The 26,242-nt window shown below is 46.4% G+C and overlaps 1 protein-coding gene across 10 annotated transcripts in view; it reads left to right on the top strand.

Moving 5' to 3' along the window:
- The first annotated feature begins 764 nt into the window (after positions 1–764).
- Positions 765–26,242, top strand: part of SEC16B (SEC16 homolog B, endoplasmic reticulum export factor) — a 41,394-nt gene continuing 15,916 nt past the window's right edge. For 5 of the 10 annotated variants that reach the window (XR_013967986.1, XR_013967987.1, XR_013967988.1 and 2 more), the window contains exons 1-13: positions 765–901; positions 2,776–3,129; positions 4,865–4,977; positions 6,579–6,669; positions 7,424–7,532; positions 9,027–9,171; positions 9,828–9,979; positions 10,345–10,406; positions 11,929–12,064; positions 12,520–12,750; positions 18,049–18,146; positions 19,972–20,053; positions 25,164–25,281. Coding sequence is in view for 6 of the 10 variants with exons in the window: in XM_080824086.1 (XP_080680212.1) it covers positions 2,834–3,129; positions 4,865–4,977; positions 6,579–6,669; positions 7,424–7,532; positions 9,027–9,171; positions 9,828–9,979; positions 10,345–10,406; positions 11,929–12,064; positions 12,520–12,750; positions 18,049–18,146; positions 19,972–20,053; positions 25,164–25,281 (1,633 nt within the window). In the remaining 4 variants the exon portion in view is untranslated. Of the gene's footprint in view, positions 902–2,775; positions 3,130–4,864; positions 4,978–6,571; positions 6,670–7,423; positions 7,533–9,026; positions 9,172–9,827; positions 9,980–10,344; positions 10,407–11,928; positions 12,065–12,519; positions 12,755–18,048; positions 18,147–19,971; positions 20,054–25,163; positions 25,282–26,242 lie in introns of those variants that run through there. The other 5 variants (XM_080824088.1, XM_080824087.1, XM_080824091.1 and 2 more) reach the window with 5 other exon arrangements.

Here is a 26,242-nt window from a genome sequence, read left to right as displayed (position 1 = left end):
GATTCAAAATCGGACGTAAGCTTCTCTATGTTTGCCTGAAGAAATGCATTTTTAAAATGCAAACAATGATTTTCTTTTTGTAATAGAAAACGTCTCAATGCCTTTAGTTCAAGATCAGGCACTCAATTTGCCTTCCACCTGCTGCCACAACCAGAACCCAGCAGAGAGAAATAATAATGAGAAAACCCCGAACCAGACATACCAGGTGGTGACTACACACCAGTGAGGGCTCTGCCGGCCTCCTTAAAAGATTTTATTTATTTAAGAGAGAGTGAGAGAGGTCATGAGGGGGAGGGGTGGAGGGCAAAGCAGACTTCCCGCTGAGCAGTGAGCCTGATGCGGGGCTCGATCCCAGGACCCTCAGACCAAGACCAGAGCCAAAGGCAGATGTTTAACCTACTGAGTCAGCCCGGGCCCCCTTCCCCTTATCCGTCGTCGAGAGAGGAGGAAACAGACTCAGAGGATGAGCGTTAGAGCCGGCAGCGGCAGAGCCCTGAGTCAGCGCCCCAGAGGTGGTGCGCTTCTCCTGGCCAGGCTGCCTCAGGCTTTCTGCATTTCCTCTCCATGCTGTCTCTGTTCCTTGTTTGCTCTGGGATTTGGATGCAAGTGACATGGGCTCAGCCCCAGCCTCCCACAGGGTTCTGGCAAATGTGCCCGGGCAGCCCTGTCCCCGACCAACCGACCAACCGAGGTAGTGGGGCTGGACTTCGCCCTCGTGAATCAACTCTATGCAGGCTGGCGGTTGCGACAGACACCTGACGGGCTGGAGATCTGAAGGCCAGGTGGGTCTTGGTAGATGTGGCACCTGGACTTTGACATTCCCCAAGAGGAGAGAGACACTCTTGGGCCTGGAGAGTGCTGAAGGAAGCGGCGCTGGAGGAATGGGGAAGCCATCGAGCAGGTGCGTGGGGACGCGAGCTCCCTTGTTCTCTCTGTCTCAGCTGTGCTGTACTGTCGGATTAGGAAAGGCAATTTCGCCCTTGCTGGGGCCAGGGAGGGTCACTTACAGGAATGCAAAAGTGTGGCTTGTCAATGTAGATGCGAGGTCTCCACTTTGAGAATCGTGGGCGCTTTTCATTTGGGGTCCTTAACGATAACCTGAGGTCTAACCTACGGGAGTTGATATGTCAGCGACAGAAAGATGTGATTTCTGCAATAAGATGGGGTATTGGGCCTCTGCGACTGAAGAAGGGCTGTCTAGTGAAAAAATCTGGGGACAAGGTGAAAAAGGCCTCCTTCTTGTTGAGCTTACTTGTGTCCAAGTGGTATTAAATTCCATGGAAAGTCCATGTGCCCAAATCCTGTGTTGGAGGATTTGGCTTTTGCTGGGATTTGCTGGAAAAGGCTTGCACTGCTGGCTTCAAGGGAGAGGGCTGACACAGGAAGGAAGGTATGAGTTTTTCTGAGCTCTAACTGATCTTGAGGTAGAAGGCACTTCTCATCTCTATGTTCTGCTCACAGCTCTTGGCTCATAGCTGTGGACCCTGGGTTCACAGCATTCAAGCCCAGTGATATCTTGATTTCAACATATACCCTTTGACCTTATGTTCTGATACAATTTTTTTATGTTAGGCTGGGAGTTTCAGGAGTGGGAGTGAGTTAACTGTATTTGATCGGAATCTTTCAGCCTAAAACAGTTCCCAAGAGAGAGAAAAACATGGGGTCTGACTGAGCTAACATATTCTCCTGATGTAGGAGAATCCCCAAGTCACCAGTAAGGGCTAATGTGTGCTTTCTCTTTGAGACAGCTGGAGGCAGGTGCTCTTCTATGACACGGGGAAGAGGAGCTTGGAAGACAACGTCTTCAGAGCTATTTCTCATCTGGAAAAATAAGTGGGGAAAATTAATTTGACACTGGGAGATTTAAAAATTTCCAGCTGGGTGAAGTGTGTAAACCTGGCGATTCACAGACCTATACCCCTGGGGCTAATAATATATTATATGTTAATAAAAAATAAAAAATTTAATAAAAAAAAGTTCCCAGCTGGGAATATGATGGAGACATGGCTGTCTAGTTGGTCTTGAGAACAATCCCAAACTTGACTCTCTTGGAGGAGAGGCAGCCATGCCACATTACAAAGCCTTGTTCTTCTAAGAGGTTAAGGATTCAGAAAAGAGGTCTCTTAAGGTCAGTTTAAGCAGCTTCTTTTTGTTTGGGAAATGTCTTCATCCATTCGTACTGCCCTATTTTATCTCTGGTAACACCAACTACTGTTAAAACGAGCAATTACCGTATATAAGGCAGTGTGTCAGGCACTTTGCATAAGTTATCACTGACTGACGATATTCCTGCAAAGCTACCCATTCTATTTCTCAAGGAAATTGAGGCTTGAAAAAATTAGCTGGTGAATAAGTGGCAGACTTAGGATTTAAACTCTGGCTTAGCTCTCAGCTCACCCATTTCTCTGATAGCCGAGGGCTTCCGCGGTAATTGTTGAAGGAATCATGGCTGATGGGATAAATGAACAAACATGTATTTAATTGGAATACTTTGCTAGTGTTTTAGAGCTTTATCTCTGCCTCCCCTGCCTCCCACATCTATTGTTGCTCCAAAGACACTTCTTAGTTTTTAACGTAACATCAACATAATTGTCTAGCCTGTTATTTATTTCGTGTATCTGCTTGACATTTTTTTCCCCCAGACATGTCTATGTGTTTTGTATTAGATAAAAGATTTTGAGGACCATAGGCGCTTTTTTTTTTCTTTCCAAAACCTAATCAATCATCATGTTTGGATATAAACCTAAAATGGTGATTTTTTTTTTCGGTCTGCAGGAAGAAGAAATAACGCTACAACTGACTAAAATTACGAGGGAAATTCTGAGGGTCAGAGATGGAGTTTTGGGCTCCCCAGTGGCCACCGCAGCCACGGGGGAGGCCTGCAGCTCCAGCAAAGGATCCAGACCGAGGGCTTCAGAGAGAGGGAATTCATCGGGCCGTTCCTCACTCCTGGCACAATGGAGAGAGGTACCGTCAGCGACAAGACACCCACAGGGGCCCCACATCACAGCAGGACCCCAGGACAGACCACCAGCAGCCCCGTTATGTATCCAGGCCTGGGGAAAGGCATCGGCCTGTGTCCGGGGCTGACTATTATGAAGGTGGTTATCCCGGTCAGTTGTATTCAAGGTATGGTTCTAGAGCTTGGAATTCACCCAACTCCCAAGTGCTTCTGAATAGATTGTTCCTTTCCTTCTTCCTTTTCCTTTTATTCTTGCTCTTTTTCTTCTAGTTCCTTCTCTACCCTATTACATTGACTTCCCTAAACACTTTCCTCTCCCGAACTGGAGTTCGGTGACTGTAAACAGTATTTCCCTCCTTTTTGTCCCCTCATGGGGCTTCTTAAAGAGGCTATGACAGTGTGACTGGGGGTTGGGGCCAGGGCAGGGAGTAGAAAGAACGGTGGATTCAAGGCAGCAGATGAGTCCCTCTTGCTCTGGGATTGCAAAAGGTAGTATTTGTAGATTTCGGAAAAGTCTGTCCTAGAAATTCCTATAAAAAGTTCTTAGCGTTGTGAGCGTTGACACCACCAGCACCAAGAAGAGACCCAGTGCCTACAACAGAACTTAGGGTGTGATAGACCCCTGGAACAAATATGTGTTGGATGAATACATGGGAACGTTTTAGAAAATGAAATCAACCGCAGAGAAAGCGGGTCTAAGGCTGCAGCCTCCAAGTTCAGAACGAAGAGGTCTCAGTGAGGTAATTGTAGGAGAATCTGGAATTCCTGCTCCTGAATTCTTTTTTTTTTTTTTTAAGATTTTATTTATTTACTTGAGAGACAGAGATCACAAGCAGACAGAAGGCAGGCAGAGAGAGAGGAGGTAGCAGGCTCCCTGCTGAGCAGAGAGCCCCATGTGAGGCTTGATCGCAGGACCCTGGGATCATGACCTGAGCCGAAGGCAGAGGCTCAACCCACTGAGCCACCCAGGTGCCCCCTGTTCCTGAATTCTAATTGATAGCAAAGGATTTAATATTTTATGGAATATTGGAAGCCATCTATGTTTCACTTAGGCTTTTCCAAGTGGGGCGATATCCACCTGCCTACAGATTTAAGGTTGAAATTGTGACAGTTACTGTAAAGCATTTGCTCCTATGAAATACTAAAGAATTATTACTTGATAAAGAGACTAACAACATGACATTCCTTTCCCCAATCTTTTTGTACTGAATTCTCAAAAGAAGGGATGTTAAGGGCAGAGGCAATAAAGGCGATCAGATTTAAGACAGTCCAACATGAATTCTTCATCTCATTTTCATCTGTACATAATGTGCATGGGAATTACAGTGGCATATTGGACACCTACACAGTCATCTGAGGAAGGGGTATTCTAAGATAATACCATGACAGGGTAGGGACGCCTGGGTGGCTCAGTTGGTTGAACATCTGACTCCTGATTTTGGCTCAGGTCATGATCTTGGAGTTGTGAGATCAAGCCCTGCATTGGGCTCCGCGCTCAGTGTAGGGTCCGCTTGTCCCTCCCCCTGCTCGCTCACTCTCTCTCTCTTTCAAACAAACAAACAAATAAATAAAACCTTTAAAAAGATCAGGGCAGGGTTTTCTAAGATAACATCGTAAGTAACATCATTGGGTGTATTTGAGGAGAAGGAGGAGTCATGGGGAAGGAAAATGAGACGTTTGGCTATGGTTTTGCTATAAAAAGCCCAGCCTCGTTCTGAAACAAAGGCCCTACTCCTGCTCTGATTCTGGATCTTCTGTTTATAGGATCTAGAATTAACTGGGTTTTAAAGCAGTTCTAGACTGAGGTCACAGTTTTGTCCTGTGAAGCTGTCAAGTCCTCCCCCGGTTTCTCTGTTTACCACGCTCGCCTGTGACCGGCGGGCCTTCTTTGTGCTGTTTTAGGCCAGGCATGGAGGATCCGTATCGGAGCTATCATTCTCCAGCCCTAAGGGAAGAATATGCTTATGGAAATTATTACTATCATGGACACCCGCAGCAGCTGCCGGGAGAAAGAGGTATGCAGTAATCTTCAAGGAGCCCACGGGGTGGCACAGCTGATCTGGTAGACGGGGCCTGCTCAGAGCCTACTTTGGCCATCCTGCTCCGCTGAGGTGGAGTCCCTGTCCTCACCCACTTCCTTCTTGGTTGCAGAGGCCACAGCGGGTCACAGCAAAGACATTCCTGCTGGATGTCTTGAGGAAAAGACACAGAAAGGAGTCATTTTTCTTTGTACGTGTTGGTGATAGTACTGAACCTACCATCGTGTTAATGGGATTATAGCCAGTTTCCACTTCATCCACATTTTTTCTTCTACTCCTCCTTATAGCCAAGTTTGTAGTCTCTGACCAAGTAACAGTGAAGTCAATTCTCTTGTCTTTTTAATTTAAATTCAATTAACCAATATAGTACATCATTAGATTCACATGTAGTGCTCAGTAATTCATCAGCTGCATACAACACCCAGTGCTCATGATATCACGTGCCCTCCTTAATGCCCATCATCCAGTTACCTCATCTCCCCATGCACCTCCCTTTCCGAAAGCCTCAGTTTTTTCCCCAGAGTCAAGAGCCTCTCGTGGTTTGTCTCCCTCTCTGATTTCATCACATTCAGTTTTCTCTCCCTTCCCCTGTGGTCCTCTGCTCTATTTCTTATGTTCCACATATGAGCAAAACCATATGATAATTGTCTTTCTCTGATTGACTTATTTCACTTTACATAATCCCCTCCAGTCCCAGCCACGTCGATGTAAATGGTGGGTATTCATCCTTTCTGGTGGCTGAGGAATATTCTATTGTATATATGGACCACATCTTCTTTATCCATTCATCTATTGAAGGGCATCTCGGCTCCTTCCAGTTTGTCTGTTGTGGACATTGCTGCTTTGAACACTGGGGTGCAGGTGCCCCTTAGTTTCACTACATCTGTATCTTCGGGGTAAATACCCAGCAGTGCAATTGCTGGGTCAGACAGTAGCTCTATTTTTAACTAGGGAAATCAGTTCTTTTTTTTTTTTTTTGATTGAGAGAGATCACAAGTAGGCAGGGAGGAAGGCAGAGGGAGAGGGAGAAGCAGGCTCCCTGCCGAGCAGAGAGCCCGATGTGGGGCTCGATCCCAGGACCCTGAGATCATGACCTGAGCTGAAGGCAGAGGCTTAACCCACAGAGCCATCCAGGTGCCCCGGGAAATCAGTTCTTAACAATGAAGTTGTCCAGTGTGCAGCTGGGCTGAGATGAGTCCGATCATCACCGACCTTGAGGGTGGCCAATGTGCACCAACAGGAATTTATTCCCGCCACTGATAGTAAGATTCTAGGGATGTGCTGTTGGCAGTATCTGACCTGCCAGCCCAGGAAAACCCGTCTGCACACAGAGCGCGCACACACACGACCCCTGTGCTCTGACAGTTGCATCGAGCCCTGCTCATCGGTTCAGGGCGGACTGAGGGGCGTGCCGTTGCCCTCCGTCGTCAGCTCTCACTTCCCAGTTATATCCAATTTGGCGAATACGTTTTCATACCCGCGGTGCTCCAGTCACGGAGCTCCACGGCCTGCGGTCTTCCCGAACTTTAAGGAGCAGGAAGTGACCTGTCTGCATTTTGTTTTCTCTGAGGGTGCAGTGCCAAGGCAAGAGAGTCCTTACATCTGGCAGGAAGACCACCGAGATCAGAAGTACCTAAATGAGCAGCATCATGACAGCCGGAATAGTCTGTAAGTATGAAAGGAAAGGCCAGCTCAGCCCGGTGCGGCCGAACTCAGGCTGGGTTAGGCGAGTCTTGCGGCCTCTGGTGCCGGTCTCCATCTCCACAAGCCTGTCTGCTTCTGTTCCGGCCGCTGGGATGTGGAGCAGCCCAGGCCAGCTTTCAATGGAGCCTTGGCTTTGACAGACGGCATCCAAACTTGGGGTCATCTGAGCCCCGGTGAGGTTACTTGAGGTCCACCCTACAGGAGGGTCTTAATTCTATGTTGGCCTCAGAGCAGAGGTGGCCCTGTGGAAGTTTCCAGAATTGGGTCCAGGCTGAGACTGGGGCATTTCTCCTCTGTGCACTCTGGTGCCCCAAGAATGGGATGTCCCCTGGGCTCTGGTGAGCAGAAAAGAGCCTTTTGCACAAGCACCTGCCTGGATGCCAAGAGGCCTGGTCTCTTTACCTCTCCTGCCCAACTCGCCAACCTAGCAGCTCTGATTTAAGTCAGTCCTGGATGTCTGGCTGTAGGGACCAACCCTCCTCTGCGGGGGTTGGGGTGGCTTCTAGTAGCTGCACTGTGGAACCCAGGAGCTCCTGGTTTTCTCATATTAATAGATGGGGGGGGGTGGGGAGCAAAGGGAGCAACACTTTTTTCCCTGCGGCGCTCAGGCCAGCCTGACGCTGCCCACACTTTGCAGCCCAGCAGCGTCCGTGGAGAGTGCTCAGTTTTGCTGGCTAACCCAGGACCCCCCTTACCTGCTGTTGTCATTTTGCTGCAGATCCAAGGGTCAGAACACTTATAAAGACAGAGCTGCTTCTAACACTGGACAGGAGCGGCCTGGGGACCTAGTTCCGGAGAGTCTGCTACCTGGAACCCAGAAGAATAAGGTAGTCTGAAGTGACGTGGGGGCTATGGACTGTGACAGTCACAACCGACACTGCGGCAGTGGCAGGGCGGGGTCCTTGGGAGGGGATGTCTAGCGGCCAGCCCTCGGAGGGGTCCCACTCTCCCCTCTCTGCAGCGCCTCCCCTCAGACCTCCACCTTCTCCCGCCTCCCTGTTTCAATGTGATGGGTCTGGGGCCCCGATCTGACCCTTCTGCATTTTTGTCAAATTGATTGGATCAGGAAGTGTCACTCAAGTCTCTCCAAGGTGTGGGGCATGAGGAGAGGCTGTCACCAGTCACCCCAAGGGACAGGCATTTTGGTTTACCCAGGAAGTGGGACATTGCTAGAATCTTTTAATTCTGGTCTGAAAAATTGAGCTTGAAACCTCTCTGGACTCTTCCAACTCCCTCTTCTGAAATCTTACTGGGTATACCAGCGGGGCCACAAAATGGAGTTCTTAATTTTTTAAAATAAACGTTTAATTTTAGAATAATTTTAGATTTATGGGAAAGTGGCAAAGATACTGCAGAGACAGGATCTTGATTTTTGACAGTCATATTAATTTTGTTTTCATGATGCAATCTGTCTGCTTTTTTTTTTTTTTTAAGATTTTATGTATTTATTTGAAATAGAGAGAGAAGAGAGAGCACGAGCAGGGGGAGGGGCAGAAGGAGAGGGAGAAGCTCTGGGATTGTGACCTGCACCAAAGGCAGATGCTTAACTGACTGAGCCACCCAAGACCCCTGAGATCTGTCTGCGTTTCGAGAACATTTTCTTCTGTATACCTAACACTTAACAGGGCAGGGCACACACCATGCAGAATATGCCTACAAGAACAGCAGCCACACGTAAGCACAACCTTTTACAGTGAGCAAAGAGCTTTCCTATCTATTGTTTATCCTCCCAGGATAAAATTCCATGAATTTCTTGTACACCTGTATCCCCAGGGAAAGCACAGAACCTAGAGCATAGTAGGTACTCATTCAACAGTTGGTGAATGAATGCATAAAGAAGTACTTGAACTCTACCTACACAGGGCAGATGTGATTATATTACAGATGAGGGTGCTGAGCTCAGACAGCCCAAGTCATTCATCCAAGGTCACTGCTGGTGTTGACAAAGCTGGGGTTTGAAGATCTATATATTTTACTTTTAAGCCATGTCTACACCCACTGTGAGGATCAAACTCACAATCTCAAGATCGAGAGTTGCATGATCTACCCCGACTGAGCCAGCCAGGAGCCCCAACAAAGCTGGGGTTTGAATTCAGGTCCCTTGGCCTCAAGGTCTACACCTTTTCCACTAAGCCATCATTCTTTTTTTTCACAAATGCCTGTCAATTAAATGAACACTTCTTTTCTTTGCAACACATCCACATTCGATGTATTCCTTTGAAAGTTTCGATTTTGTTGCTTTGGAGGAACACACGGGAGGGCCATCTCTCTGAAAGTGCTTCTGATTCTTCCCATGTGTTTTGATGATCTGTAACTTCCAGCCACCCCTGGCCGACGAGTCCAACCTACTCCAGCAGTATGAGTCTGGGCTCAGCTCCAGCGCCTACGAGCTCAGCCAGTACATGGGTGATGCCCCAGAGCTGTACGAGCCCAGAGCGCCGGCACCTTGGAGTCCAGATCAGGCGGGTGGGTACTGAACCATCGAAGGAACCGGTGAAGTCTGGGGAGAAAAGGGCTGGGTGGCAACCTCGGGGGAAGTCACCCTCCCTCCGTCCTTCTGAGAGTGACTTCCTGCCTCATCTACGCATGGCGATCTTCTGGGCAGACAGGCCATTCTGGCTCCATTTCTCACCTTTTCTCTTGTATTGGAGGTTGCATCAGAGTGGATTCTTGGAAGGGAACACTGCTCCTAGCAGGGTCAGGCAGGGAGAGGAGGCACCTGGAGATACTTTTATGTAACAGGTGAAGAAAGTGAAGATCAGAGTCATTTTGCTAAACCAAAGGCAGGCCACAAAGCATAAATTGTTTAGCTTGGATGTAGGAGATGGGTCATGAGTACTGGGGCCACGACAGCCCGAGTCCCCAGGCTCTTGCCATTATGGGGTGCCTGGGCCCCATGCTTTCCCATGTGGACCAAACCAACAAATCCCCACCTTGTATTCTGACATATTCTGAGGGGCTTAATTCTGACTTGGAGCACACGCTCCTTCTAATGATGCCACCCGCCCAGAGTCTTACCTTGGCCCGGGTGGGATCTAGATAGAAACACAGCCGCGGTGTCCTGCGGTCAAGACAAGCAGCCGCAGGAATGCTAACGGGGTGCGCCTGTGTCTGTTGGGCAGAGGCTGTCTCGGCACCTGGTCCCAAGGATCCCATGAAGTTCTACATCCCCCATGTGCCTGTGAGTTTTGGGCCAGGAGGCCAGCTGGTGTGTGTGGGTCCCAGTTCTCCCAGAGATGGACAAACGGCCCTTGTGGAACTACACAGCATGGAGGTGAGTGACATTCTATGTCCCAGGAAGCTGGCAAACTGCCTTCTGTCTTCCTTTGCCTGAGCCTGGGCATCTCTGGGAATGGGGAGCTTTTGGAGGAACGGGGCCATGCTCTGGTGGCTGGGGGAGTGTCTTGGGAAGGAAAGGGTAGAGATCTTCTCTTAGAGAAGTGATGCTAGATTTACGTTTCTCCTGAGATAGTATTGGCTCGCTCTTAGCAACTGGAGAACTCCCTTTTGTCCTCCTGTGTCCTCCACAAGGCACTAAGCCACATCATAGGACCATAACCATGGGTTCTGATATTGGACTTGATGACGGGGCTTTGGGTGGACGTAGTCTCGAACACCATATCTGATTTTTCGTTCCAGGTTATTCTTAATTACTCTGACGAACAAGAAGAGCTGAGGACTTTCTCAGGACCCCTGATCAGGTAAATTATCTTAAGAGCTGCTAGGGGAGGGCTTTGAACCTACAAAATCTGCCTGACCAGCTCAGCATTTGGGGGATTTGTTCTTGGCTTCCTTGAAACAAAATGTCTATCCCCCGTGGAGTAGAATACTCTGTGCCACAAGATAGAGACGAATGTGGCCTGAGCCATTTTGATAAGCAATTTGATAGTTGAAGAGCGGAGAGAAAAATTAGGATTAAAAATCTGAAAACAGTTCTGTTTTGGAGGAGCTATACGGTAGGAGGTTTTACCATTCTGAGTCCTTAATAGGTATTGGTAGAAAAGTGGAGCACAGCCTGGGAAATCATAGACAAGTGGTTCAGAGTGGGAAAAAAATTCTTGCCTTTTTCTGGAGGGAGAAATAGCGTGGCGCGGGTTGTTTTTGGACAGCGTGCAAGTCTGCCCTCTGCAGGATTGAGCTAGAACTGCTTCTGAATTCCTAGTCTTGTTTCTGGTAAATATTTAGGACGCTCTGCTGTGAAGAGAGTCCTGGCTGGAGCCAGAGGACCCCGGTCCTGGGTCCCTGAATCCTACTAACTAGAGGTCCCGTGGCAGACAGGTCAGTTAGTCCTCTCTGAGTTTTAGTTTGCTGTTTGGGAAATGACGGAACACCGCTGTGCCAGCTTTAAGTGTAAGGAAGTCCTGTCTATGTCATCACTACCATATAAACTTATTCTTAACCTGAAGCTTCTGCCACCAAGAAAAGCCCATAGTATTTTTTTTTTTTTTTAAAGAGTTTGTTTATTCACTTGAGAGAGAGAGAGAGAGGGAGAAAGCACAAGCAAGGCTGGGTTCCGGTGAGAGGCAGAGGGAGAAGCAGACTCCCCACTGAGCAGGAAGCCTGAGGCAGGGCTTGATCCCAGGACCCTGAGATCATGACCTGAGATGAAAGCGGACGCTTAACCCGCTGAGCGTTCTTGGGCACCCCAAGCACATAGTATTTTGACAGGTCCTTCAAGTAAAAGTGAACGTTGAATCTACTTGAGCACAGGTATACGGATGTGGGGTAGAACACTGAGCTGGTTGTGGGGGCCTAGGGGGCTGGTCCCAATGTGATTGATTTTATTGAATGACCTTAACCAAACAATATTGCCCATTTATTGATTACTTAGTATACGATACAAAATTTGCTAATTCCTTTTGTATGGAAGTAGTTTTTTCCCCTATTTTCAGGGAAAAGGCAGAGTTTCAGACAGGATAAGAACCTTGTATAAGCTGAGAAGTGGCAGGCTGCATTTAAATGCAGGGTTGTCTGACTCCAAAGTCTGTGCTCTCGCCTGCTGTCCCGTGCAGTCCCTGGGCCTCAGTTTGTTCATCTGTGAAATGGAGAGAATCTCTGCGGTCCCTTCCTGTTCTACAGAGCGGTCCCCCAGCCCTGGGTTAGGAGGCTTCTCTCTCAGTGCCCCACACTCTGCTGGCATCCTCACAATGCAGGGGGAAGCTTGCGGTCCTGGGCGGAGACAGAGTCTGCCCCTCACTCTTTGCTCCCTGAATCTCTCCATAGGGAAGATGTACACAAGGTGGACATCATGACATTTTGCCAGCAGAAAGCAGCTCAGAGCCTAAAATCTGAGACGCAGAGGAGCAGAGACTCGGCTCTACTGTGGCAATTGCTGGTTCTCCTTTGCCGGCAGAACGGGGTAAAGTCTGACCGCCCTGAGGGGTGGGCAGGTGCTGGCTGGATTGCGGTGCAAGTCTCTCTGGGATACAGATTTGACTTTTCGCATGATTGCGAAATATAATATTAAAGAAGCGACGAATGGGGCTAAGGGAAAAAATTGCTCAGATGTCCACCCCGTTTGCTAACGATAATCTTTTCCCTGCCCTCCTCCGTGGGCCTGGGGTCATCGTACGGTGCTTGGGTTACACCTGTAAGAGTGTGCATAGTTCTGGTAGGGTCTGTGGCTCCCGCCAGGCAGAAAATACCCGAGAGTGTATGAGAGTGAAGCTGAAGTTTGAAATACAACCATCCAAGAAAGGAGAGTCTCGTGTTTGCTTGGACACCTCCTCACGGAGAAGGCAGGGGCTCTGGTGCTGCAGCTGCATGCATGGGGACAGTAGGATTCTCCCTCAGGATGACCCTCTTCCCTTGCAGTCCATGGTGGGGTCTGACATCGCGGAGCTGCTGATGCAAGACTGCAAGAAGCTGGAGAAGTACAAGAGGCAGCCGCCGGTGGCCAACCTCATCAGCCTGACCGATGAGGACTGGCCGGTGCTGAGCTCAGGGACCCCAAACCTGCTCACCGGGGAGATCCCCCCCAGCGTGGAGACACCTGCACAGATCGTAGAGAAATTCACTAAACTGCTCTACTATGGAAGGAAGAAGGCAAGTGTGGCCCCTCCATGCTGCACCCACCCCCAGTTATATGAGTGATAGATACTCATTTTATAGCACTTGAGACATTCAGAAGGCACAAAGAAAAAAATTGTATAGTTTTATCACTAAGAGAAAGCATCTGTTGGGACACCTGGGGGCTCAGTTGGTTAAGCATCTGACTTCAGCTCAGGTCATGATCCCAGGGTCCTGGGATCGAGCCCCGAGTCAAGTCCCTCATTGGGCTCCACGCTCACTAGAGACTCTGCTTGTCCCTCTGTCCCTCCTCCCACTTCTGCTCTCCCCATCTCTCAAATGAATAAATAAAATCTTTTTTCTAAAAAGATTTTATTTATTCATTTGACAGAGAGAGAAAGCACACAAGCAGAGGGAGCAGCAGAGGGAGAAAGAGAAGCAGGCTCTCCACTTAAAAAAAAAAGATAACATCTGTTAACATCTTGATATATTTACTTCCAGCATTTTTCTATGCATGTATATGAAAAATAAAATTAAATTACATATACAATTATTTCTATTTTTTCACTTAAGATTATATGGTATAATATTTCCATGGCATTTTTATGGTGTAATGCTCCCATGGTACATTCTTAAAATGTACCATTTAAAAAATGGACAGTGTTCCACTATATGAATATATAATGTTTTATTTATCTAATTCACTGTTTGAATATATAAGCTACCTACAGTGCTGCTGCCCATTATAAATTACGCAATTTGAACATCTTGTTATATAAATCTTTGGCTCATCTTCTTACTTTTTAAAGGATAAAGTCCTAGAATGGAACTATGGGTTAAACTATATGCACTTTTGTATTTATTTATCTATTTATTTATTTTCTGCACTTTTAGAAGGTTCTTCACATCTACACTAAATTAGTTTCCAGAAAGTTTGTTTACAAATGATGTTCCCACTAGCTGTAGCTACTGTATACCTACCAATATTGAATACTTTATTTATTTATTTATTTATTCATTCATTCATTTATTTATTTTAAAGATTTTATTTATTTATTTGACAGAGAGAGAGAGAGAACACCAGCAGGGAGAACAGGGAGAGGGAGAAGCAGGCTCCCCGCCGAGTAGGGAGCCTGATGTGGGACTCGATCCCAGGACCCTGGGATCATGACCCAAGCCAAAGGCAGAGGTTTAACCATCTGAGCCAGCCAGGTGCCCCCCAATAATGAATACTTTAATTCAACAGATGAAGTGATGTTTTGATATGTAAATTAGACAATTTAAATCTTTGTATTATTTATTCAAAAATTTTTAATTGAGGTATTTGACAAAATTGTAGGATATTTAAAGTGTATGTGATGGTTTGATATACAAATATCACAAATACATTGTAAAAGGATCCTTCCCATGAGTTAATTAATAATATTCATCACCTCACATATTTACTTATTTTTTATTTACTTTCCTATTTTTTTGCCTCATTTAATTTTGAAACTAAACTCACATTTTACAAAAATCTTTTTTAAAAAAGATTTATTTATTTGTCAGAGAAAGAAAGAGACAGACAGTGGGAGAGGGAACACAAGCAGGGGGAGTGGGAGAGGGAGAAGCAGTCTTCCTGCTGAACAAGGAGTCTGATGTGGGTCTCAATCCCAGGACCCTGGGATCATGACCTGAGCTGAAGGCAGACACTTAACCGACTGAGCCACGGGTCCCTCACATTTTACAAAAGTGTTAAAGGAAATGTAAATATTGGAATGTATGATTGAAATAAACTTGAACCAATAGGATTCAAAACTCAAAAGATAACGGGGATATAGTGGAGAAAATAATCCTCCCACCCTCTTGGCTGCAGAAATGCTGTCTTGAAATATCCACAGGTATTTTCTGCATATATAATTGTTTCCTCCATTTTTAATAGCTTACTGTATTCCATTTCTTCTTCTTCTTTTTTAAGATTTTAAGTAATCTCTACACCCAACATGGGGTTCAAATTCACAACCCCAAGTTCAAGAATTGAAAGCTCTACAGCCAGGCACCCTCTATCTACCATTTCTTCACCTTTTTTCCATTTAACAAAATATCTTGGTAAACACTCTATATTGGGATTGGCAATAGTATTCTGTAAAAGGACGGACTCTGTGTGTGTGTGTGTGTATAAAATTTTATTGATTTAAATAATCTCTACACCCAATGTGGTGCTCGAACTCACGATCCTGAGTTCAAGAGTCAGATGATCTTTGAACTGAGCCAGGCAGGCGCCCCAGACAATGAATGTATGAGGTTTTCCAGGCCAGTTGCACCTGCTCAATTCTGCTATTGTCAAGTAAAAGCAGTCACAGACAATATGTAAATGAATGGGTGTGGCCATGTCTTATGTATGGACATAGAAATTGGAATTATATATAATTTTCACGTGTAATGAAGTATTATTAGTTTTTTGATTTTTTCCCCCAATCATTTAAAAATGTGAAAAGTTATCCCTAGTTTGTGGGCTATACCAAAATAGACAGTGGGCTGAATTTGGCCTCCATGCCACATTTTCCTGACTCCTGCTCCTTTTAACATACAAATACCATCTTCATTATTTTTTGTGGCTACACATATTTATAAAGATAAATTATAATTAATTTAACTAAACCCTGATAGATTGACATGTAGATGATTTAAGTCTTTTGCTGTTACAAATAATGCTGCAGTAACAACGAAAGTCATTTTGCCATGTGGGAAGATATATATATGATTTCTAGAATAGTTCCCGAAAATGGAAGTGTTGAGTCAAAGGGTATATGGCTTGAAATTTTGAGAAATAGTGACAAATTGCCTTTTTAGAGGTTGTACCAATTAACAGTAATACATAAGTGCCCGTTCCCCCACTCTCACCAACTCAGTGTTTCTAAGCTTTTAATATGTGCCAATCTGAGATTGATACTGAATACTGAAAAATGTATATAATTCAGTGTAGTTATTTTCATTTCTCTTATCATAAGTGAAGTCTAATATCTTTAAGTCTATGAGTTTTTTGTCATGGATTTTCTGCATTTTTCTGATGGATTTTTTTATTTCCATTTATTGATTTGTAGGAGCTCTTTATTTTTTTAGGACTTTCTGTACAAAATTACTTTTTTGGGGTGATATTTAGAAGGGCTTTCCTACTTCAAAATTAAGCTATGAAAATAAAGTTCAAGTACTTTTGTGACTTTACCTTTACATTTGAATTTTTAATATCTGTTTATTTGTGTATGAGGCTATATTTTATTTATTTTTAAAAGATTTTATTTATTTATTTGAGAGAGAGAGCACAAGTGGGGGAAGGGGCAGAGAGAGAGGAAGAGGGACAAGCAGACTCCCCACTGAGGGAAGAGTCGGATGTGGGGCTTGATCCCAGGACCTTGAGATCATGGCTTGAGTTGAACTCAGGCACTTAATCCACTGAACCACCCAGGTGCCCCAATGATGTTAAGTGAGCACAAGGCATGATACTCAGTGAAGATCAGTGGGATCATATACCTGCCATCCCCTGTTCATTATATAGTAGGGACCTGCAATTTCACCAGGGATATATTTATTCAGTAAACATTTATTAAGCAGTCACTACTTCTAAGGCATTGAACCCAGTGGGGGTTACAGAGATAAATGTGTAATAATCTCTTTCCTTAAGAAAGATTAAGTAATGACTGTAACAATAACAATAACAAAAGTGAATATTTAAAAAATATTTTCTACATACCAACACTTATTTAACATGTTACATGCATTGCCTCATTTATCTTCATAGAAACCCTGTAGGTTAGGTTCTATTCTTGTTTTATGTACTTACAAATGAGGAAAGTTACTGAGTCACAGAGCCAGCATTCAGATCTAGGCAGCCTGATGTCTGAGCTTGGACTTCTAACCATCCACCACACCACCTGTCATGCCTGGACCTAAAGGTGAGCAACGGATAGGAGGATTAATTGGGAGTTCAGAATGACTCATGAGGAGCTAGAGTCCCAAATATCTTTCATATCTTTATGAATATTTGAGCGGTGTCTCCTCTCTGGCACTGTGTGAGATTAATATCCTCAGTGTAATTTCTCAATTTCTTCACTTACTGTTAAATTATATTTTTGATGCAAATTTTTGAGCAAAGTGGTGATCCCAACCAATTATTAGTAATTCCCTTTAAAAATACTGTTGTGAAATAATTTAACATATGAAAAGAGCAACTCAATGAATGTCATTTTTCCCTGTAGTGGATGGGAGGCTGAATTTCCTAATGGTAGTGGTTTAAATTTGTTCTCTCTCTTCAAATAAGATAGTGTGGGAGATGTTGGGACGATCAAAGAAATTTGCACCTGGAGCTCGAGTTACCTCATTAGTGACTTCCTGTCCAAAAATCACATTATTTTTGAGTACTAAGGAAATGATTAATACCAGGTCAAAACCTCAAATAGAAATTAAGCTCTTACTAAATAATTCTGAAAATTGAATGAAAAGAAGTGTGCAAGTGTGTCTTTATGTGTGTTAAAATTTACAGCTTCTAACCGATTTGCCAAGTTATTGGTGTCATTCATTTGGCATATGGAGTTGATAGTTAACAGTTGGTAGGTAACAAGCAATTAGTTATAATGTTAGGTGGGGTGGGTTAACCGCTATGCATACTGGCTTAAACACAGTAGCAGCTTCTTTCTAGTCATATGGGAGTCCCAGAAGGTGAACAGAACAGCGGGGTATCCCTCCTCCACGGAGCAGTTCAAGGACTCAGCCTGAGCATCTTTCTTCCAGGCAGCCTGATGGGGAAAGTGCAGGGAGGCCTGGTCAAGGGGCTTCTAGGAGCAGGTGTGGGAGTGGCACACATCACTTCTATTCCCATTCGCAGCCTGGAACTCAGCCACTTCTAGGTGCAAGGGAGGAGGAAATTCAATGCAGGAAGGGGGAGCACGGGTTTTGGTGGGGAACCAGCAGTCTCCACCACAGCTGAAAAATCAAACGGTTCCTCTAACGTGCCCTCACGAATATCAACTTGCTCCCTGTATTTTGAGGCTCAGTCCTTGGGATGAGGTGCTTAGGTTCCTAAAAGCATTGTGTGATGTCTGCTAAAGAAATAAGGCTAACTGGAAACTGGGTCTGAGGGGCAGCTAATAGCCTAATGGGTTTGAGAAAGTGAAGGCTCGGGAAGGGACATCTTAGAAATACGTGCCAGTTAGAGCTCCTTTGTTGCACTCGCAGACGAGGCTCTGAGTCTTCCTGGGAACCCCGCCGATGTGGCTCAGGTGCCCAAACGCCACCACGTGTTGTCGGTAGAGGAAGGTAAGGAGGGCCGTGTTGAAAGCGATGTGTTTTTGTCTTCAGGAAGCCTTGGAGTGGGCCATGAAGAACCACCTGTGGGGCCACGCTTTGTTCCTCTCCAGCAAGATGGACCCAAGGACCTACAGCTGGGTTATGAGTGGGTGAGTGAGCTGGACACTGGCCAAGGAGACCAATGGAGCAGAGAGGCCTGCCCCCACCAATGGGTGGGGTGGTGGGGAGAAAAGCAGGATGCCCTGGGAAGCCCCCCCCCCCACTAAGCATCTTTCCAATTTCTCTTCTCTGACCCGGACGTAGGAGATCACTTCTCTAGATTCTTACAACCTAGACCTGGACACGTCCTTTCTACCTGCTTGATAAATAAACATTTTAGTAGTATTTCTCAGGGTGTGTTCCAAGAATTACATAGGTTTCTACAATCTGGTAGTTCTCTTTGGGAGGAGCTATTCTAGATAGTCCCATCAATGAGGGAATAGGGGACCAATTATGGTTAACTGACAGGTGCTTAGACCCAAGAGTTAGGAGCTGTCTGCCGCTTAGTCTTACAGTGGGGTATGTGGGCACTGAAAGGAAGGTTGGGATATGGGGGAGCAGTAGGGACGGGCTTTATACGACTGGGGATCGGATGCCATAGTCCTTATCTAGGGCAGAGGGACATGACAATACCCAAGGGATGTGTTTAGTCAGAGCTCATGCCAGCACACTGAGACAAAGAAGAATGCCCAAACCAGGACAAGACAGGATGGGAGGCTGACTGCATGGCCAGGAGTTTGGAATAAGTGGGAGTAAGTGGAGGAGCCGGGTGTCAGGGTGCTGGAGAAGGAAGGGTTTCTGAGTAAGCCCCTCGGGCTGCAGCCAGATCCGTGGGAGGGCAGGGACAGACGTGTGGCGGGGGTGGGGAGGGCTGGGGGCCCCCTCCCCTAAGGGGCAGGCTTGCATCCGACAGGGATGTTCCCTCAGAATGTTCCTCTTCCCGTGTTGGTAGAAGCTGTGAAACTGTGAACCTCACAGCTTAAGTCAAGTTTAAATTGGCCATAAATTGGCTGTTAGGCCGTTGGCTGAGAAGATCGCACCTGCCTTCACGGCCGTCACACTACCCTTCTCCATCCGTGGATTGTCTCTTCCACCCTAACCCTCAGTCCTGGCAGGGACTAGGAACGCCTCTGCGCACTGGGTTGTGCTCAGGGCAGGTAAGGAGCCCTGGAGTTTTATTATACTAAGTGCTCCGAGCTCGTGTTCTGAGGGATGATTCTCCTTTGGGTTTTGGAAATGAACATCCCACAACCCCACGTTAGAGCATACATCTCTGCTACAGATTTTTGCCTTGGGCCATTGATTTTTGATGGGACCCAGTGAATTGTGAAGAATACCTCTTACTGAGTATGCTTAAATCTCAGATCGGCTATAGAGCTTATTATATCCTTGTTAAGCATATCCCACGGTTTGTCATCAGCAGGATCATTTCTGGTCCCTGTTCTACGCCTCTTTGGTTACTGGAAATGGCTATTTAGTGCTTGTGCATAAAAGAAGTCAGCCCGCAGTGGTGGGGGCAGGGCATGAGGGCGCTGCTTCCAGGGAGGGGGAGTCGAGGGGGCCGACTGGTTGGAGGCACCCACGGAGAGCAGGTTTGGGTTGACTGCTGGGGCTCTCCAGGGACCCGTGAGACGTGGGGGTCATCCTTTCCATGACAAAGAAAACCTAGAGAAATGGTTACTCAAGAGTTAGGGGGTCGGGCCAAAGTGCAGGAAATATCCCCCAACAGGGTGTTCTGTGTGGGGTGGAAGGAAGATCCTGCCAAGCCCCCCAAAAGTGGGAGTGGCAGAAGCATAACTGAGTGGCCAAGAGAAATTCATGTTCCAAAAGGAGCTGCTGAAATCAAATAGAAAAATAGGGGAGCTGTTGCCCCACTGGCAATGGGTAAGAGGCTCTCTTGGCTTGGTTGTCCCTAACGGTCGCCTCTCTCTGCAGCTTCACCAGCACGCTGGCCGCCAACGACCCACTGCAAACCCTCTTCCAGTTCATGTCTGGGAGGATCCCACAAGCAGCCACGGTACTCCTTGTGATGGGACTCCTTCAATACCCCAGCATCGTAGGGGTTTAGGGGGTGGGGACAGCTTGGGAACAGAGGTGATGACTTTAATGATTTTTATTTTTAATTTTGCGGGGGAGAGGCAGAGGGAGAGGGAAGAAGGGGCTGGGAGGGAGAGAGAACTATCTCAAGCAGACTCCCCGCTGAGCACAGAGCCTGACTTGGGGCTCAATCCCACAACCCTGAGATCACGACCTGACCAAAATTGAGAATCAGACTCTCAACCCACTGAGCCACCCAGGTGCCCCAAGAGGTTCTGACTTCAAAGACTAAACATAAATAATAATCGTGTGTTAATCACCTATTGTGTGCTTGGCTCTGTGCTGAGCACTTGGCTTCATATTATCTCACTTAATACACAGAGGTAGGAATTATTTTTTTTTTAAGATTTTATTTATTTATTTGACAGAGAGAGAGATCACAAGTAGGCAGGGAGGCAGGCAGAGAGAGAGCAGGGGAAGCAGGCTCCCTGCCAAGCAGAGAGCCTGATGTGGGGCTCGATCCCAGGAGCCTGAGACCATGACCGGAGCCAAAGGCAGAGGCTTAACCCGCTGAGCCACCCAGGCGCCTCAGAGGCAGGAATTATTGTCCCCGTTTTGCAGATGTGGAAACTGAGGTGCGAAGATGTAAAATGACCTGAGATCAGAGAGCTTGGAGAAGTGGAGCCAGGATTGGCTCAGATCTGTCTGATCCAAAGACCTTGCCCCTTTCCCACAGCACAGCCGCCTGCATTGTGTGCATGGACAGTGAGAGAGCACACTGTTCCCAGGCTCCCCACCGCGAGGCTGCCCTTCTTTCCCTCTGCTGCACACTGAACCCGCAAGGCTGGATATATTCCATCTCACACATTGTCTAGAGTTGGATGGAACTCAGGAGAAGTCCGAGGCCAGCTTGATGTTTTCCCCATGAAGAGAGACTTGATCTCTTTGCCCCAGAGTATCCTTCTTTATCCTTGAAGTCAGTAACTTTACTGGGATCTATCTTAATGTTGACTCTCTGGGTTAGTTTTTTTTCTTGGTACACAGCATGCTTTTTTTTTTTTTTTAAAGATTTTTATTTATTTACTTGGCACAGAGAAAGAGACGCAAGAAAGGGAATATAAGCAGGGGGAGTGGGATGAGAAGCAGGCTTCCTGCTAAGCAGGGAGCCCAGTGCAAGGCTCGATCCCAGGACCCTGGGATCATGACCTGAGCTGAAGGGAGATGCTTAATGACTGAGCCCCCAGGCACCTCCGCAGCATGCTCTCTCAGTATCTGCGTTTATATTTTGCAGTTCAGGAAAATTTTCTTGAATTATATTCTTCAATATTAGTTTTGTTCCGTTATTTTGGTTTTCTTTCAGGAATTCCATGTATGCATAATTTTGTATATATATAAATATATACATATACACATGCAGATTATATCATTTTCTCTTTAATTAAAACACTTTTTTGTTTCCTTCCTTCCCTCCTCCTTTCTTCTTTCTCTTCCTCTTCCTCCTCCTCCGTCTCTCCCTCCTCTCATTTCCATCCTGTGTGTCCCTTACTGTGCTCTCATCACTGTCTCTTCATTTTTGTGCTCTTGCCATTTTTGTCTTGATTTCTTTGATTTTTCTTCCAGTTCTTTCCTGAGCTCTGAAGGTCACATTTACCTCTTCCTCTTGTCTGCTGTCTCTTTCTCGAGTTCTTTTTTTTTTTTTTAAAGATTTATTTATTTATTTGACAGATAGAGATCACAAGCAGGCAGAGAGGCAGGCAGAGAGAGAGGAGGAAGCAGGCTCCCCACTGAGCAGAGAGCCCGAGGCGGGGCTCGATCCCAGGACCCTGGGATCATGACCTGAGCCGAAGGCAGAGGCCCCAACCCACTGAGCCACCCAGGCGCCCCATCTTTCTCGAGTTCTTTTAACTTAGTTTTAGGCCCTTGCTTCATAAGAAATTGTTTCGTTATTTTACTTAGATTGTACTTAAATTTTATTTAAGTTCAGGATGAAATGTTTGCTGATACCTCTTTGTTTCATGGTAACATTTTTCCAGTGACCATTCTTTCTACCTTCCATCTATTTTTTCATGTTACTTCCCTCCTTTTATCTTTATAGTGAATTTTATAGATTCTGTGTTTGATCCTTGACAGGAGTCAAGTCTTCCCTGGGCCAATTGTTTAGGATAGGTCTGCGCTGGGGAGGGGCCAACGCCACACTGCAGGCCGACTGGCCTTTCCTGCATGATCCGGAGTGTTCTGCGGGTATCTGTGCAGCCTTGGCTTCTCCCCAGCCAGCGGAGATGGCTGTGGGATCCTGCCCTTCTGGAATTCTCTTTCTGCTTCCTCCTGAACTCTTCTCTGTTCGCTCTCTATTACTTTTGGCAGCTTTTTCTTGTATTCCAAGGCCTGGGTTTTTGCTGACACCTAGGTTTTCATGAAAACGGACTTTACACTTTGCTTTTTTGTTGTTTTTGTTGTTGTTCTTTTTCTTTTTAAATATTTTATTTATTTATTTGACAGACAGAGATCACAAGTAGGCAGAGAGGCAGGCAGAGAGAGAGGAAGGGAAGCAGGCTCCTTGCTGAGCAGAGAGCCCGATGCGGGGCTCGATCCCAGGACTCCAGGATTGTGACCTGAGCTGAAGGCAGAGGCTTTAACCCACTGAGCCACCCAGGTGCCCCTTTTTTGTTCTTCTTATTGCTTGGGGACAAGTCCTGGAAAAGGAAAGAGAAACGATGACTTTCCTGCCCCATCGTTAAGCCCACTGGCTTATGGGAACACGGAGTGCTCACGGGTCTGCTGAACGGCTGTGTGCTGCCGTGAAATTGCATCATGTTGTAAAGCAGGAAATTATGTCATCAGCGTACGGTCCATTGGGTCTCCCTGCGATGGGAGAGTTAGCTAAATGCTCCCTGCTTTTAGGTGAGAAAACCGAGAAGCCAGGGGTGATGTGCCAGTGTGGTATTTGATCTTAGTGTTTGAGCATTTCTTCGCATCGTGGCATCCAGTAAGAGGCTAGTCTTTAGTTACTTGGAATGAGTGGGAAAAACATGGCAACCAGAAAACCCAGATGAGGGCTTCTATCACAGGCTTAACCAGAGTCTGCTCCTTCCTGCTCTGTGAACTTGGCCGTCTTACCTAATCTCAGAATGTCAGGCTTTCCTCTTTGTGGGCATTTTGATGCCTCACCAATAGAGTTACTGTGAAAATTACAGGACAGAGAATATCGGAACCCATATCAACGGCCATGCTTGACCCATTGAAGTTAGTTAGGTGTTCGCTCTCTCTTCAGTGCTCTTTCTCTCCATAGATCGGCTTTACAGTGAGTTTTTTTTTTTTTTTAATCACCTGGGGAAGAGACAGAAGAATGACTTCTTTTTTGTTCTTTTCAGCAAGAATTTTTTTCAGTGTTTGTTCTTTTCAGCAAGGATTTTTCTTTTGCTTGTTCCTTTCATTCCAGCAAGAAAAGCCTGGCTGACATGGGGATAATAATAGTACCCAATGCCTGTGATTGCTCACAGGAGAAATGCTCAGCACTGGGTATGGTTCACGGGCAGGGCGCAGCGAGTGAGAACTGCTACTCCTGTGATTTGTCATCATCTCCCTCATTCACACCGCATCCCCCCCATAAACAAAGAGTAACCATAAAATGCATTTGGATAAAGCATCTTTTGTTCCTTGGGATAATTACAAAGACCAAATAATTATGAATTTTTCTGACCTCCAAATCTGAGCTTTTACTACTGTCCATCTTCCGCTCTACCTGCTCTGTGTAGCAGACTGGGAGATGGACCGGTCTGAAAATCACCTCGTTCCTTCTGCTGGGCTTCCGTCTGTGTGTGTGTGTGTGTGTGTGTGTGTGTGTGTGTGTGTGTGTATTTGTACCTATGTGTCATTTATAACGAGCAAACTAAGGGCAAAGCATTATGCTATGTGCTTGACCTGGCTACCTTATTTTCTTATCAACGCTACCCGGTTAGGTAGAAATGATGCTCTCCATTCAAGAGATGAGGAAAAAAGGTTTTGAGAAACTTGCTCAAGGTCACAAAGCGAGTAGGAAGCAGCCTGTGTGGCTCAGACGGTTGAGCTGTCGACGGTTGATTTTGGATCAGGTCCTGATCTCAGGATCGTGCGATGGAGCCCTGTGTGGGGCTCTGCAGTCAGCGGGGAGTCTGCTTGGAATTCTCTCTCCCTCCCTCTCTCCCTTTCCCTCTGCCCACACCCCTGTGCTCCTCTAAAATAAATAAATCTTAAAAAAAAAAAAAAAAAGAGGCAGGACTCCAGGGACCAAATTGTTTCTGTGACATCATGTTGTTTCTTTATTGATATTTCCTGTCCTGAAATCCCTCTTCATTCTGGAGAAGGGAGGCCCACACCCCACCCTTTGGGGTATTTTGCCTTTCCCCACTCTGTGTGCACCCTACTGCCCCCTTGTGGAGCTCTGCTGCTCCTGCATTGTCCCCAGAAGGAGGGGACACAGCCCTCAGCCAGGAGCAAGATGAGTGGAGACTGGGTGGTGGGCTGGGCCACGTGGCCTGCTTTCCTCATCCTTCAAGGGGCGATAGGAATTCAACTTCTAGGGCTGTTGTGAAGGTTAACTGAGGTGATGTGTGTGAAAGGCCTTTGTAAAACCAGAAAACACAAGCCATGTGGTAAGGTATTAAGGGCCTAGGGTTCCCCTGACTTCTAACCGGCTAAGTGGATTCTTCATGAATCAAGGATGTTTGGTCTTCCTTCTCCCACTGAAACATCAGGGTTTGTTTTGTTTTGTTTTGTTTTCTGGATGTTGTCCCTTGGTGTTGGGTTTGGGGGGCGGGGGTGCACCAGGAAGAAATCTGAAAATCAGGAAATGATCAATAGTGTCATTTTATTTACCTACCTTCCGATATTCCCATGATTGTATGTATGTGCACGTGTCTGTCTGCTACCCATCCTTCTAGGAGTCTTGGTTTTTAAAAGGAGATCTCGAAATCAATGAAGGACAGTGCTACAGTCCGGTATAAGCCGCATTCCCCGAACTCCAAACTAGGAGATGGACAACTTTCTTCTTCTACACTCTGGCTAGTGCTACGTTAGTCAGTGAATCTCCCATTTTATCTGCCGCCTTTCAGTGCTGTGCGGACAAGCAGTGGGGAGACTGGAGGCCTCACTTGGCTGTGATTCTGTCGAATCAGGGTGGGGACCCGGAGCTGCTTCAGCGAGCGATTATCACCATGGGGGACACCCTGGGTAAGAAGCAGCCAGCCCTCCCACCCTCTTCTCCTCTAGGGCATCTCCAGGCCATCTGTAAACATCTGTCTGCAGGCTCTTAGGTGCTGTGCAGGGCCGGAATCAGCCTCAGGTTCTCCTTTGACCCAGGAGCCTCTGTGTCTGGGGGATGGAAACTCCAGGATAAGGAGTATCATTCTTGGCTCCATTTCCCAGAATTACCGCTGCAAGCCAGTGCAGTCCAGACTCCGAGGTTTGGGATGTGCTGCTGGAGGAGGCAACTCTCAGCAGCTGGCTTTCTATCCCTGGTCAGACTTCCCTGAAGACAGAGTTAACTCTGGGGACCCTCGCCTCCTGTTACGGTTAGTCGTACAGTGACCAGCTCAGCCGGAGAGCAAACTCTGTCTTTGCCCGAACTACCCTGGGTAATTGTGTCGTCTGCACTTGTATTCTCTTTCAGTGAGCCTGGTCTTATGAACACTCAGGGGCGACTGTACGTTCCAGCTCAGTGATTCTCAAATTTGGTCAAGGGGCAGAACATCTAGGAATCATGATAGTCTTTGTAAACTTTGTGGCACAACACTCTGTTAAACTGAAAAGAGCCCTCAGTCAGAAGGGCAAGGTTTTGTTTAGTCATTTCTGGGCGCCAGGCACTGTGCTGGGTACTTTACTACTTGAATTAATTCAGTTTTGAGGTAATGGGAAATGTATGGGAGAATATTCTGGAAGTGGGAACAAGCTGGTAATTATCGTGAATTTTATGAGCCCTGGGAAAAGTTTCCTATTGTTTGACTTCAGCAGGAGGAGCATTAGTGCCCCAAGAAGTCTAATTGAAAAACAGCGGCTCCCCACGGCCCGTGTCTTTGCTCAGGTGTTCGCATCTGCTCCCTTTTCACCTTCAGGAAGGACTAAAATGCTTAGCAAATTCCTAATCACAAATTCAGGAGGGGGACAAGCACTAGAGACCTCTTTTGGCCAAAGA

This window comes from Martes martes, assembly GCF_963455335.1.
Source record: "Martes martes genome assembly, chromosome: 15".
NCBI classification, from domain to species: Eukaryota; Metazoa; Chordata; class Mammalia; order Carnivora; family Mustelidae; genus Martes; species Martes martes.
The sequence above is the reverse complement of the archived record's forward strand: the minus strand, read 5'-3'. Positions and strand labels throughout refer to the sequence as shown.